Here is a 15,680-nt window from a genome sequence, read left to right on the forward strand (position 1 = left end):
CTTTAGCATAGCCTACTGTGGGCTAAAACTGTGGCCTAGTAGGTCGACCATGGTCTTCACTTGACCACCATACATAATTTAAATAAATTAGCAAATGAAAACGTTAAAAAGTCATTTTCATACAACGGTGCATGTTATTATATTGACTAATTGTTTTAAAATTGTAATACATATATCATAGTCACTCCCAAGAAAGCTTGATTTTTTTCAAGCTTGGTTACTAAGAGTAAAAACACAATACAAGAGAGTTACGGGGTCGATTATTTCAGAATATTTAATTTCCATGTGCAGGCACTTATATAGACATGTTGTCACAAAAACACCATAACATACCTAACTGTCAATGTACACAAAGTGGCTTGCTACACAAATAATCTCTTCAATTTGTTTCACATGTTTTTATGATGAAGAAATTGAGCAGTGAATTAATCTTTTAGTTGGATGTGAAATGGAGCTTGACTTAAATCTCCAGGACAGCTCACTGCCAACTTGTCAAGGGTGCAAAGTTTTGAAGCAGCCAGAAAACATTTGAACTCCATGAACAGTGTTCCGTCTCCCCATTAAACAATTAATCCTGTCTGTTACAAACAAAACACTAATAACCAATTAACACCGCACAATAGTTGCAACATTTCAGGTTCTACGAAAAGTATTTTAGTAATTTAATGTGATCTAACAATGCCACGATCCAATTGGATAAGGATTTATTCTTTGTATAATAATGCTGCAATCAGAGGGGTAACAACAATACTCTTGTTGTATGAGAGATTAGTTGTTGTGTTAACATTATAGTTTGTTCTACCAAGACATTTTCTCAGAGGAGTTGATACACCACACTAAACATTTCAACAAAAAACACCATCCTACTATTCATAATGAAAGGAAACTTTAAACTATTACTTCCCTAAATATCTTGGTTTAAGTCTCAACTCACTGGCTTACACTGCCATGAGGAATTGTAGCTTTCTCAAAAATATACATGGATATTTAAACATTTACACCAGTTATGACATACTTTACAGAAGTAGAACCAGACAGCATTGTGAATGCAAAATAAATGTTTATAATATAAAGCATCTTAAGACATTTTGTAAGGGTTACAGAGGATTTCTGCAGGTTAAAAATTATTGGATTCATTGCTAGTCTTGAACATGTCTTCACCGCTGTTCTCAATACTGCTGCTCGCCCTCAATCAGGGTTACTTTGTCTGAAAGTTCATCAAGTGGACAGGCTGTCAAGGAAATATAATTGAAAATTGTACTTGAAATCTTGAAAACTTAAACTATAGATTAAAATCTCATGTATACTCATTAATAAAAGTATTAATAAGACAAAACGACTATAGCAGCCAGCAACTCAAGCTAGTGCAAATGTCTAACATTTCAAGAGGCACAAAGCATTTTCTTTCACATAATATTCACAATTTCAAAAATGTGATTCTTCAAAGCCTTTCATGCAAAAGGATATGTTTTCTGCTCAGCTCCTGAATGGTGGACTGCACTTTTTTCTGGAACAAAATCTGAGCTTCACACATGCAGGCATCTTGAGTTATCTCACCTCTCATTTCCTCTGAAAGCATGAGAAAACAATATGGAGAAGGTCAAAGCATGCAAGAGGTGTTTCACAATGTTCAGTGAAGTTTCTTTGGTATACTCCAGAGCTCTAAAACAACAAGGTTTTTACTTTTGTGAATTTGCTTTTGTGCATGAGATTATTTAAAGAACATTTTTATTCAATCTAGATAATCACAACCTGGGAGTGCATAGGGTTAGAGAGGAAACATGTTAATAATCATTTAAAGTATATACTTTAAATCACAACAGACAATATGCAAATCAATTACAACTGTTTTTCAGTCTCTCATTCCTTAAATCAAGAGCACAGCACACTTATGTCTTATTAACTGTGTTGTTAATGACTGGATCAGTAGAAGTAGTGCTTATCGTTGGACAGTGGTTTTAGTTCCAGCCAACTGCAGACGTCTCCATAGCTAAAGAATGTAAAAAGACAGACACAAGATGTATAAAAACTATTTAAACCCAAGTTCATGCAATATAATAAAACATATAAAGCCCCCTATTAGTGCTATAGGCTTGACCAATTTCCTACCTCAAGCTGTGCAGTGAAATGTACATGTGTGAGCATAGACGATTGGTAAGAGCTTGTAAAGGACTCTATATCGGGTCTGCATTCACAAATTGTCAGCGATTTTTGTAAGTTTGTTTACAGGTTTAGAGACTTATGGCCATACAAGCTAAACCCTTAATGTGAACATGGATGCAAAATTGCTAGACACCAGTGTTCACCTCCCCAACATGTGAAATGTATAACCACACCTCAGGGCTGTTTGTTGTACCACTTTAAGAAATGTCTGATTGGACTGCTTCTTCCCTCTAATTTCTCTAACCAGGTCTGTTCATTATTGGTAGATGTTTTTCAAGTGAAGACCAAATTAGAAAATGTCCGTGTTCACAGACTAGCATCCACAAAAGGATAGGCCGATTTCAGTAATACTAGTGGGAAAATAGTCAAGCCTATAGACCTTTTAGGAGAGCAAATTCGGGTTGAAATATGACACAATATCAAATAAATCAATTTTGGATGTATAGCAATTGAAAAAGAAATGACTCCAACCTCACCCTCTCACCTTAAATTGTCTTGCATAGTTCAAGGTGGCTCTTGTCAAGTCAAGCACATTGTCCAACCCATCTTTAATAAAGCCTTCAGGTTTTATACCGATTTCAAGGAGCCCACAGCAAGCTGTTGACACTGGGGACTCCAAACTATGTCCAGGTACGCCAAACTTTATGGCGTATTGGTGCCATATTGGCAAATGTTCTCATGCCAAGCTCAACACTAGCTACACAAGACAGCTTACAAGGCAATAGACAGGTGGGTGAAACATTGTTCAAAATAGATCTAATCCAAGTAATGGGAAATCTGTTGAATGGTTTAAATACACAGACAGCATTATGTATGTTCAACAGTGAATCCAGGTTCTTACGTGAGCATGTTTTCTGGTCAGAATTCATTACGTATCCCACTTCACACTTGCAGTTGTAAGAGGAACCATTGTTGATGCAGATCTGCTGGCAGTCATGCCCCTGAGCACATGCATCTGAACCTGGAAAGAGACATTCCCATTGAAGTTAGTTTGTGGTGTCGTGCAGAAACAGTCTTTCGAGCTACTATGGAATAATGTCAATCATCTTGAAGTATTGGACCAATGTTTAGGGAAAATGAAAACGTTTCTTACGTGAGCATGTTTTCTGATCCATGTTCAAGATGTACCCAACCCGACACTTGCAGATGTAAGAGTTCCCATTTTTGGCACAAATGTGCTGGCAATTGTGTCCCTGGGGACATGCATCCGAAGATGAACCTGAAAAGAGAAGCTCACACCTCAGTTTTATGACATCAATAACAATCACTTAGCTGTTTGAAGATCATTTGGTCACAGTTCCCTTCAAAAGAAATGGATGCATCAGCCATGTGACCAATAATTTACAACATTCCCAGTCTCAATATCTCAGGGTTTTAAAAGCTAACCTTAAAACTGCAAACAAATAGCCGTGGTGCACTTGAGCAAGGCACCGGACAACCCCCCCACCCCCATTGCTGTACAATAGCTGCCCATTGCTCCTAGTACTAGACTCCTGGTACTAGGATGGGTTAAAAGCAGAACACACATTTCACTGTGTGTGCTGTGTGCTCTGCATGTGTGACCATTAAAGAGGGTTTCATCCCTCCCAATTTGATTCTATTCTACAAGAATTGAAAACTGCAAAACTGCAGAAAATAACATTCTAGGGAAATCTAAAACACTGTGGCAAAAACATCATGTATTTTATAAAGGTCAGAGTTCTTACGTGAGCATGTTTTCTGGTCTGCGTTCAACACATATCCCATTCGACACTTGCAGACAAACGAGTCATCAGTGCTGACACAAACATGTTGGCAGTCATGTCCCTGGGCACATGTGTCTGAACCTAAAATGAAACACTTAGACATCTTAATGGGCTCAATTTACATTAATCAAGGAGCCATTAGAAACCAATGGAATCTAGGATGGGTCAGAATAATAAACTCTAAGACAGTCCATCAACTCGTAAAACTTAAGTCTGGGTTTCTTACGTGAGCATGTTTTCTTGTCTGGATTCAAGACATATCCCACCAGACACATGCAGATATATGACTTATCACTGTTTACACATAAGTGCTGGCAATCATGACCATTAGCACATGGATCAGAACCTGAAAAGAGACATATCGCATACATGTGATATGACAGCTCAGATAATCATTCAAGAAGGCCTTTGACAGTTGACCCTTTATGTCTAAAGATGGTTTCAATTGATGATCTCCCTAGACCTGATCTGTGCTTCATTAGCTCTTGCTGCTAAAAGCCAATAACCCAAATGAATAAAATATTGCGATGTACTAAGAAGAACTTTGAAGGGAACATGACACATTGTACGTGAGCAAGCACTTGAAATTCAACCCTAACCCTTACCCTAACTCTTTCACTGGTTAGCAATGGTGGTGGTTTCTGGCAAACACCATTAGCATATATTACATTTCAACCCTACAGACAATGGCTTCTGCAATATTTAGTCATGCACCTAAATAATGGATTATAAGGGGAAATTGAAACAAAGCACCACAACATGCATTTCAAATGTTAAAGTTAAATTCAAGTTCTTACTTGAGCACGTTTTCTGGTCCCCATTCAAAACATATCCATCATGACATGTGCAAAGGTGAGAATCACCATTTTTGACACAAATATGCTGGCAGTCATGTCCCTGGGCACATGTATTCGAACCTGAGAGTGTGCTCTCATTCGGCATTATATGCTGGTTCGGCAACGCAACTGAGGCACAGAAAAAGTCAGTCAGGAGGGCCATAACACTGTCCAGTAAATTGACAGGAATCTCATTGGCTAATATAGAATGCTTATATAAGGACAGAGTTTTAAAACTGGCACACAATATTGTGAGTGACCTGAGGCACCCTCTTGCCTCTTACTTTGAATTGTTGCCATCCGGGCGGAGATATCGTGCCCCTTATTTCAAAAAGAACAGATCTAGGCTGTCTTTCGTCCCACAAGCCATCAAACTCCTGAATAAATGATGGCTAGGACGCACTGTTTACCCAGCTGGTCTGGCCCTGTCCCCCCTATTTCGCAAATGAGGGCCTATAGGCCCCTTGTCATGTCTGCCGATATCTGGTTTTCTTATGTCTGTTTGTTTTTATCTGTGTCTATGTTGTTGTCAGTGATGTATTGTCTTAACTTTTTGAAATGCCTCTGTGATGTGCTGCAACCCATTTTCCCCTTGGGGACTAATAAACGAATACTACTATACTACTGAGAAGAAAGCTAACAGCTAACAAACATAGCTTGCAAAGTCTTACACTGTCTGCTGTGGTCTCTTAGATGGATCAACAGGTTTTAAACAGGTTCCACTGGATTTTTCTCTGGATTATTCTGACTTTATAAGCATTTATGCAATGTGTAATAATCCATAGTTACTGAATTAAGTCAGACATATCTCAAGGTCCTCTTTCTACATGAGCAGATTTACTATTATGCAAGTCATGTCAAAGACAGTTCAAAATTAAAATTCAAGTTCTTACGTGAGCAGGTGTTCTGGTCTGCGTTCAACACATATCCCTCATGACACATGCAATAGTAAGAATCGCCATTTTTCAAACAAATATGTTGGCACTCATGTCCCTGGGTACATGCATCAGAACCTGAAAAGAGACACCTACACAGCTAACATCAACAGCAAACCTCCTGGGTAAAGCTTACAATTGGCCAACATTTAAAACAGATATCTATCAAGTCCATGGCCAAAAGATTTATGCCTTTTCTGCATTTAATCTAAAGCATATACAATAATAACAAAAAGGTTGTAGTGGACCACAGTCAAGGACATGCATATCAAGTCAAAAATCACAAGTTCTTACGTGAGCATGTTTTCTGATCTGCATTCAACACGTATCTCACTTGACATTTGCAGATGTACGATGAACCATTGTTAATGCAAATATGTTGGCAGTCATGTCCTTGGGTACAAGTATCTAAACCTGAAAAGACACACTCAAAGTTGTAAATGACTTCATTAAATTATAGCCACCTACCAGTACATAGTGGGGCTTTTAAAGTGGCACCAATCGATTTACAGTTTGGGGTGCATCAGTTTCTCAAGTCTCCAAACTTTCTGCCCATTCAAAAAGTATTCAAACTTGACTTCCTTGTCATTTGAAACAATCTACAATATCTCATGTACATTTGTCCACAGCACAGTGCTTCAACTTTAAGTTTCTGTCCAAATCAAACTTGGAGAGACACACCAACACTTCAAGCATGTTTCAGCTACATCAAGGTAGATCCAAGACACTGCCCCCTGACATGTGATAACATTATTTGGTAAGAATGAGGTTCTTACGTGAGCAAGTTTTTTGGTCTGCATTCAACAAATATCCCTCACGACACTTGCAAATGTATGAATCACCATTTGTCTCACAAGTATGCTGGCAGTCATGTCCCTGGTCACATGTATCAGGAAAAGCCAGCCAGTTGACTGCAACTAAAGCCAATGTCCAACGATAAGCACTACTTCTACTGATCCAGTCATTAACAACACAGTTAATAAGACATAAGTGTGCTGTGCTCTTGATTTAAGGAATGAGAGACTGAAAAACAGTTGTAATTGATTTGCATATTGTCTGTTGTGATTTTCTTTTACGTCTTATATGTGTGAGTATATACTTTAAATGATTATTAACATGTTTCCTCTCTAACCCTATGCACTCCCATTGCTCCCCGGGCGCTGTACAATAGCTGCCCACTGCTCCTAGTACTAGACTCCTGGTACTAGGATGGGTTAACAGCAGAGAACACATTTCACTGTGTGTGCTGTGTGCTCTGCATGTGTGACCATTAAAGAGGGTTTCATCTCTCACAATTTGATTCTATTCTACAAGAATTGAAAACTGCCACAACAGCTCTGATGAACCCTGTTTTTGAAGCTTCAAGGCGTTTTGTGGATTATTTGAGATGCTGGATCACACCACAGACAAATAAGCATATTGAAACAAATCAGGTGCTTATCGTGAGCATGTTTTCTGGTCTGCATTCAATACATAATCCACATGACATTTGCAGACAAACGAGTCATCACTGTTGACACAAATCTGTTGGCAATCATGTCCCTGGGAACATGTATCTGATCCTGAAAAGAAACACTTCCACATCTTACTTAGCTGAACATTAGTCAAGAAGGTCTTGACTTTAGAATTCCACAATGGGAAGAGTTTGTTCCCAATGAGCTAACTGCCCTTTAAGTATCAACACTTACAAGAGGTGATATGAAATGTGTCTGACCATGTACAAAGTAGAAAATAACATTCTAGGGAAATCTAAAACACTGTGGCAAAAACATCATGTCTTTTATAAAGGTCAGAGTTCTTACGTGAGCATGTTTTCTGGTCTGCGTTCAACACATATCCCATTCGACACTTGCAGACAAACGAGTCATCAGTGCTGACACAAACATGCTGGCAGTCATGTCCCTGGGCACATGTGTCTGAACCTAAAATGAAACACTTAGACATCTTAATGGGCTCAATTTACATTAATCAAGGATCCATTAGAAAGCAATGGAATCTAGGATGGGTCAGAATAATAAACTCTAAGACAGTCCATCAACTCGTAAAACTTAAGTCTGGGGTTCTTACGTGAGCATGTTTTCTTGTCTGGATTCAAGACATATCCCACCAGACACATGCAGATATATGACTTATCACTGTTTACACATAAGTGCTGGCAATCATGACCATTAGCACATGGATCAGAACCTGAAAAGAGACATATCGCATACATGTGATATGACAGCTCAGATAATCATTCAAGAAGGCCTTTGACAGTTGACCCTTTATGTCTAAAGATGGTTTCAATTGATGATCTCCCTAGACCTGATCTGTGCTTCATTAGCTCTTGCTGCTAAAAGCCAATAACCCAAATGAATAAAATATTGCGATGCGGATGTACTAAGAAGAACTTTGAAGGGAACATGACACATTGTACTTGAGCAAGCACTTGAAATTCAACCCTAACCCTTACCCTAACTCTTTCACTGGTTAGCAATGGTGGTGGTTTCTGGCAAACACCATTAGCATATATTACATTTCAACCCTACAGACAATGGCTTCTGCAATATTTAGTCATGCACCTAAATAATGGATTATAAGGGAAAATTGAAACAAAGCACCACAACATGCATTTCAAATGTTAAAGTTAAATTCAAGTTCTTACTTGAGCACGTTTTCTGGTCCCCATTCAAAACATATCCATCATGACATGTGCAAAGGTGAGAATCACCATTTTTGACACAAATATGCTGGCAGTCATGTCCCTGGGCACATGTATTCGAACCTGAGAAGAAAGCTAACAGCTAACAAACATAGCTTACAAAGTCTTATACTGTCTGCTGTGGTCTCTTAGATGGATCAACAGGTTTTAAACAGGTTCCACTGGATTTTTCTCTGGATTATTCTGACTTTATAAGCATTTACATTTATGCAATGTGTAATAATCCATAGTTACTGAATTAAGTCAGACATATCTCAAGGTCCTCTTTCTACATGAGCATGAGAAAAGAGACACCTACACAGCTAACATCAACAGCAAACCTCCTGGGTAAAGCTTACAATTGGCCAACATTTAAAACAGATATCTATCAAGTCCATGGCCAAAAGATGTATGCCTTTTCTGCATTTAATCTAAAGCATATACAATAATAACAAAAAGGTTGTAGTCGACCACAGTCAAGGACATGCATATCAAGTCAAAAATCACAAGTTCTTACGTGAGCATGTTTTCTGATCTGCATTCAACACGTATCCCACTTGACATTTGCAGATGTACGATGAACCATTGTTAATGCAAATATGTTGGCAGTCATGTCCTTGGGTACAAGTATCTGAACCTGAAAAGACACACTCAAAGTTGTAAATGACTTCATTAAATTATAGCCACCTACAAGTACATAGTGGGGCTTTTAAAGTGGCACCAATCGATTTACAGTTTGGGGTGCATCAGTTTCTCAAGTCTCCAAACTTTCTGCCCATTCAAAAAGTATTCAAACTTGACTTCCTAGTCATTTGAAACAATCTACAATATCTCATGTACATTTGTCCACAGCACAGTGCTTCAACTTTAAGTTTCTGTCCAAATCAAACTTGGAGAGACACACCAACACTTCAAGCATGTTTCAGCTACATCAAGGTAGATCCAAGACACTGCCCCCTGACATGTGATAACATTATTTGGTAAGAATGAGGTTCTTACGTGAGCAAGTTTTTTGGTCTGCATTCAAAAAATATCCCTCACGACACTTGCAAATGTATGAATCACCATTTGTCTCACAAGTATGCTGGCAGTCATGTCCCTGGTCACATGTATCGAAACCTGAAAAGAAACTTCCGGAGCTAACGGTTATGCTATCAGGAAAAGCCAGCATTAATAGAAACACAATACAATGGTGTTGCCAAATGCTTTGAACCTTGAACCAATTATTAATTACCAAGCAAATTGAAACAATTGTTCAAGTTCTCTTCTAAGTGCACTAAGACATGCATATCATAAGGGCCAGGTTCTTACGTGAGCATGTTTTTTGTTCTGCATTTAACTTGTATCCCACTTGACATTTGCAGATGTACGATTCATCATTGTTTTCACAAATGGGCTGGCAATCACGTCCATTTGCACATGGCTCATAACTGAAAAATCATCATATCAGTCCAGGAAAGCCAGTACTGTTGGTACCTCAGTCTGACAATTGCTTCTTCCACTATGTGGTTATACGCTCCACTCCTCTTTCTACATCAATCAGTCTCCCAAGTCTCTTAGGTATTCAGGTGGCGCTCAACAACTTAATGAGAAAATGCTAAGCAGAAATTGTGATATTAATCACAAGTTTGTACAAAGTACCTCAACAACCATAGTTAAATGATGTTTCTATGCAGGGAAAAAAGGCATTTACTATCCAATTAATGCTTACAGATGTGGATGTGATATTCCAAATCAATTAAAAGGTGCTTACGTGAACATGTTTTCTGGTCTGCATTCAAAATATATCCCATTTCACATTTGCAGATGTAGGAATCATCAGTGCTGACACAAATGTGTTCGCAGTCATGTCTTTGGGAACATGAATCCATATCTGAAAAGAAAAACTCCCACGTCTGACACAAAACCCTTATTTAGGAAAGCTATTGTAGAGCCTTTGCTTCGTAGTTATAATTGTTACAGTTTACATAAACTAAAGTTTCTCCTGTTTAGTCGAGCTAAGTGGTTCCCACTGTACCATGTGCCTCACCAGCTACTTTCAGTCATCGGAACAAACAACAGAGGCATGAAAGATATTCAGCTTCTAACGTAAACATGTCTTCTATTCTGCATTCAACACATCTTCCCTACGACAGTTGCAAAGCTATGAAGGATCATTGCTGCAGTCATGTCCTTGGGCACATGTATCTAAACCTAAAAAGAGACTATTCCAAATCTAAACAACTAAGTCTTACTACATGAGGTACCATGAGTCAGTTCGATTTCAAACATGTCTCATCCCCCTTTAAATTGTCTTTCGCTTTGCTTTGACCACCACATTTTTGACGAGTTTTAAAGGTTTTCTATGTCCTCCATAAGATCCTTAAGTCTTTAATGTTCATTGTTAATGTCAGAAAGAGTTGGTGGCTGTGGAATGGAAGCTGAGTTGTCAACTTTCCAGCCATGAGGTTTATACAACTGCTTACAGCTTATTTTGATTCTTTTTGGCTCTAAAGTGCATACCTTGGCAGCAAGCCTAATTCCAGGTTTAAAACACCTAAAGTTGGTGGAGCTAACCTACTAAACTGTGATATGCAGTCCCTCTGACTGGGAAGAGAAGAGGATCTACTACTCGTTATTAACTTTTAGAGTATGTACCTCTAGTGAGTGTGTTCACAGCAAAAAGTTCTGTGATAACTGTAATAAATCCAAAAGGAGCTACAAAGCTTATAACTCAGAATTCCAAGGTTCTGTCAAAGTTCTCATATGAGCATTTTACCATTTTCTTTTTTAAATAGAGCTAAAACACAATGAGATTTTGTGACACTGAAACATTAAGACAGATATAAAGATTCTTACGTGCGCATGTTTTCTTGTCCGGGTTCAAGACGTAGCCCTCGCGACACTTGCAGTTGTACGAGTTGCCATTGTTGACACACAGATGTTGGCAATTGTTTCCCTGAGCACATGCATCCAAACCTGAAAAAAAACACTCCAAAGTCTGATTGGCTTATGAAATCAATCATTTTGCTTTATATCTCTGTTAGTCATTTGTTAGTATGTATTAATCATGCATTTTGTTATCTACATAGCTAGATGCAGATTAGCTTGCTTGATCTCTGTGCTCCAAAATACAAGTATAATATATGAATTTCTTGTTGTAAAATCCTGTTATTTGTGAAGAAAGGAAGAGACGTTGTCATTTGTCAATTCCACAATGTTTTACTGGCTTTAGACTTTTAGACACCTGACCATCTTTATTTGCATGCATTTCAAACCTTGCAAACACAAAATCACATAGGGTGGCTGAACTTACTCCACAGGTTGAAGGAGAAGTTTGCATGCCTAGCAGGTAACCTTAGCCGTTACCTTGCTAGTTTGGGTGATACCAAAAGTTATGAGACAAATAAAAGCTGACATTTTTTATCAATTTTTTGTAATATGCTAGCTAGTGGGTTGGGAAATTGATGAAAGAGCTGGGCTAAGGGCTAAGATTGTGGATATTTCTATGTTTACTTGAGCTGCGTGTTTCAGCTGTAGGGGTTGAGAGACAAAGTAGCCAGTATAGTATAGTATACAAGCCAATTTTAAGCAAATTTTAAGCTAACTTTAAGCTAAATCATCATCAGACAATAGCTGATGGGTAAAGAGTTTGCATTTCGGCCAATGCGTTATGCCTCTTTTGCTCAATCAATACTACGGTATCCGGAGTGCTTCAAAAACAACTATATTGTCCCATTGCTAACATATACTGAATATTTGCTGACAGACACAAGTTAAAAGAAGAAGACTGACATTTTGTCCTTGTAATAATGTTATCACTGTTCTTTGCCTAGTCCAAAATGTGTCACTCAACGTTTATGCTAAGCTATGTTAACCGGCTACTCATGTTGAACTGTTACATTTATGAGTGGTATCAATATTCCCTGCATAAAAAGTATTTTCCTAAAATGTCAAACTATTTGTTTAAACAATATTTAATCTTCTTTTTTTGATTAGCATATTTAAAGATAAAATAATGTGAAAACTTAGGTTGACTGAGAAATGTACTCAAATATTAATGTGTCCATTCAAATACATTCAAAGTAAAATGTAGCGCAAGCTAACTTACACTGAACAAAAATATAAATGCAACACTTTTGTTTTTGCTCCCATTTTTCATGAGATGAACTCAAAGATCTAAAACATTTTCTATTTACACAAAATAACCATTTCTCTCAAATATTGTTCACAAATCTGTAGAGTTAGGGTAAGGGTGTGAATCTGTGATAGTGAGCACTTCTCCTTTGCCGAGATAATCCATCCCACCTCACAGGTGTGGCATATCAAGATGCTGATTAGACAGCATGATTATTGCACAGGTGTGCCTTAGGCTGGCCACAATAAAAGGCCACTCTGAAACGCGCAATTTTGCTTTATTGGGGGGGTCTGGGGGGGTCCAAAAACCAGTCAGTATCTGGTGTGAGGGGTAGGATTAGGGTTAGGGGTAGGGTTAGGGTTAGAGTTAGGGTAATGTTGTGAATCGAGTGGCCTGTGTTCGTCATCCATAACATACACCTGCCCATACCATAACCCCACCACCACCATGGGCCACTCAATTCACAACATTACCCTAACCCTAACCCTACCCCTCACACCAGATACTGACTGGTTTTCGGACCCCCCCAGACCCCCCCAATAAAGCAAAACTGCCCGTTTCAGAGTGGCCTTTTGTTGTGGCCAGCCTAAGGCACACCTGTGCAATAATCATGCTGTCTAATCAGCATCTTGATATGCCACACCTGTGAGGTGGGATGGATTATCTCGGCAAAGGAGAAGTGCTCACTATCACAGATTTTTTCAGATTTGTGAACAATATTTGAGAGAAATGGTTATTTTGTGTAAATAGAAAATGTTTTAGATCTTTGAGTTCATCTCATGAAAAATGGGAGCAAAAACAAAAGTGTTGCGTTTATATTTTTGTTCAGTGTAGTTTCTGCCTTGCAGGATGAGTGGCCGTTAATTTTCTGTCACATTTAGCAAAAGCCCTAATTGTGGACCTGTGGTAGCTTAGCATGTCTTCAGGAAACTATGCAGGGCAAATGGCATAAGGCACAAGATGCAGTGCAAATAGCAGCCGCGCTCCATGTGAAGTATAGGCAGCATCATATCAGGTTTCAACCATTTTAAAAGTGTTCAAGGTTGTAGAATTGTATCTGAATTGGCCGATCAACCAGTGCTCAGAGCTGTGTCTTCTTCTTTAAGTCAGTTAGTACATGACTAATAGGACATGTTAAATGTTGCCTGCACACTTATAATCAACATTTGTTAGTGAACAACCTTTTGTTGTAAACCCAAACACAACAAGCGGCGGTAAATCCCTAGTTACTGCCCTTGTTTGTAAGACTAAAGAAGAAGGCCATTGACTTTAGAATGGAGATTCCCTCTATGGTGCTGCCCATATAATCACAGGTGAAATTTAAAGAACGGATCTGACATACCCTTGTTTCCTTTACCGTCTTTCCTGCCACCTAGTCCATAATCATCAATTAGGTCATCTACTGGTATATCCGCACTCCCATCATTATCATCCTTACCACACAAGGTTTCCCTAAATTTTAAAGTGAGCTTCTCAATGACACCATAGGTCTCCACGTAGAATACATGGTCATCGTGTGGCTGGCTAGCCATGAGGCGCAGGGACATCATATCGGCTCTGTCTACTCCCACTGCATAGATCTCAATCCCAGATGCCCGAGCTGCGGCTGATATTTCCTCCACCTTATCCTGGGGCCTCCCATCCGTCACGATAATGGCTACTTTGGCGATGTTCGCGGAGCCAGTTCGGGCTCCTGCTTCCACAGTGAAAGCTTTCTCCATGGTAGTCTTGATGGCTAATCCTGTCATGGTGCCTGAAGCGAGAGGCTCGACTTGTGCCAGTGCCTGCTTCATGGCTGACTTCGAAAAATACGTCTTCAGAAGAAACTCGATCTTCACCGTGCTGGCATAATTGACAAGGCCGACTCGTGTGGCATCTGAGCCGATCGCCATGCTCTCCACCATGTGTTGCAGGAACTCCTTGGCCTTTTCAAACTCAGAAGGGCGTACACTGCGGGAGCTGTCTATAATGAAGACCAGGTCTATAGGACGATTTTTGCAGTTGGAACTTGTTGCTGCAAAAAGAAAGAAAACAAATGCTTTTAAATGTCAAAGCGTGTATTTTCCAACGTATGTGCATTGAAGATACAGTGCTAAAACTCCTAATTTGCGAGAATGGAACAATTATTTTCCAACGACAAAATAACGTAAAGAAACATACTAGAATATCTTATCACCTAAAATGTCAATTTGAAATACTGTCTTCTTAAAAATTCCATCAAAATGTAATACTAACTGATAGTCTTGCAAGTGCTTTACGGAAACTCAGCAAAGGGAGATATAAATAATGGCACGACAAGGAAATCTTCATTAAAGTATCTGATGTCGCTAATGATCTTTATTCATTTGTTAATTGAAATGGAATGATTTATTGTTGGTATATCCTTCAAGCATAAATGAAAATATTTCAACTTAGTTAAAGTGATAGTAATGCATTTTTTATTATTTGTATTCATATGGTTAGAAAAGGAACTGTTGTTTAACAAACCACTTGGTTATTCAAGGATTACTAGTTATTTGAGCTTACAGACTAATAGAAATCCACTATTTATAAGTCCATAACAGCATTTTAAATGTGCTAAATAATATGTATATACTAGCTGGTATTGTCAGTTTGTTTAAAGGTTTCACACCAAATTTGAACAAATTTGTCCAAAACATGACAAATGCATGGTGAGCAAATGTGAGGGTATAGCACGCATGCACAGCAGGATAAAACATAACATCTATAGCACCAACCCACCTCCATTGTCTGCTCCCTGTCTCTCCTGCAGGTAGCTGTTGGCCCCGGCCCGGGCCCCCTGCTGCTGCTGGGACCTTCGTGCTGACTGAGCACCCGGCTGCTGGACCTCTAGGAAACTTTCAGCAATCGGATCTTCTTCAAATCTCGGTTCAATAGATTTGATCTCTTCAAAGCGCTGATGGACTCTTGGAGAGACCTGCAAGGATACTCGTGGGATTGAAGGACGTATTGAGTGGATCTGCCGGCTGCGTGACCCAAACTGTGTGGAAGTTCCCACAGTTCCAGGCGCCAGGAGGCAAATGAAACAAAGCAGTCTCCAGGTTAACGAGGTCATGTTGCCTGCACACAGTTGTGTTCCCTTCGCCTCTGGTCTGGATCTTGATTTATACAGTCGATGTATAAATCTATCTATAAATCTATGATCTAGATGCACCTCTGTCTCTACTTCCACAGCTGACTGCA

The 15,680-nt window shown here is 39.0% G+C and overlaps 1 protein-coding gene across 4 annotated transcripts; it reads right to left on the reverse strand.

Annotated features, from left to right (window-relative positions):
- Positions 1-248: 248 nt before the first annotated feature.
- Positions 249-15,639, reverse strand: LOC117539745 (matrilin-3-like). Of its 4 annotated transcripts, XM_034206020.1 has the most exons (15): positions 15,219-15,639; positions 13,819-14,490; positions 11,198-11,317; positions 10,113-10,232; positions 7,747-7,866; positions 7,482-7,601; positions 5,974-6,093; positions 5,638-5,757; positions 4,706-4,825; positions 4,135-4,254; positions 3,870-3,989; positions 3,257-3,382; positions 3,005-3,124; positions 1,468-1,569; positions 249-1,222 (listed from the first exon to the last, which is right to left on the reverse strand). In XM_034206020.1, exons 1-15 carry the CDS (start codon positions 15,550-15,552, stop codon positions 1,170-1,172), a joined length of 2,487 nt encoding a protein of 828 aa, XP_034061911.1. In that variant the 5' UTR covers positions 15,553-15,639; the 3' UTR covers positions 249-1,169. The 4 variants fall into 4 exon arrangements, with proteins under 4 accessions (XP_034061911.1, XP_034061912.1, XP_034061914.1 ...); XM_034206021.1 differs by lacking the exon at positions 7,747-7,866 and having other exon boundaries at positions 15,219-15,638; XM_034206023.1 differs by lacking the exons at positions 7,747-7,866; positions 10,113-10,232 and having other exon boundaries at positions 13,915-14,490; positions 15,219-15,637.
- Positions 15,640-15,680: the final 41 nt, after the last annotated feature.

The sequence above is a fragment of the Gymnodraco acuticeps genome, unplaced genomic scaffold (assembly GCF_902827175.1).
Source record: "Gymnodraco acuticeps unplaced genomic scaffold, fGymAcu1.1, whole genome shotgun sequence".
Classification (NCBI taxonomy): domain Eukaryota; kingdom Metazoa; phylum Chordata; class Actinopteri; order Perciformes; family Bathydraconidae; genus Gymnodraco; species Gymnodraco acuticeps.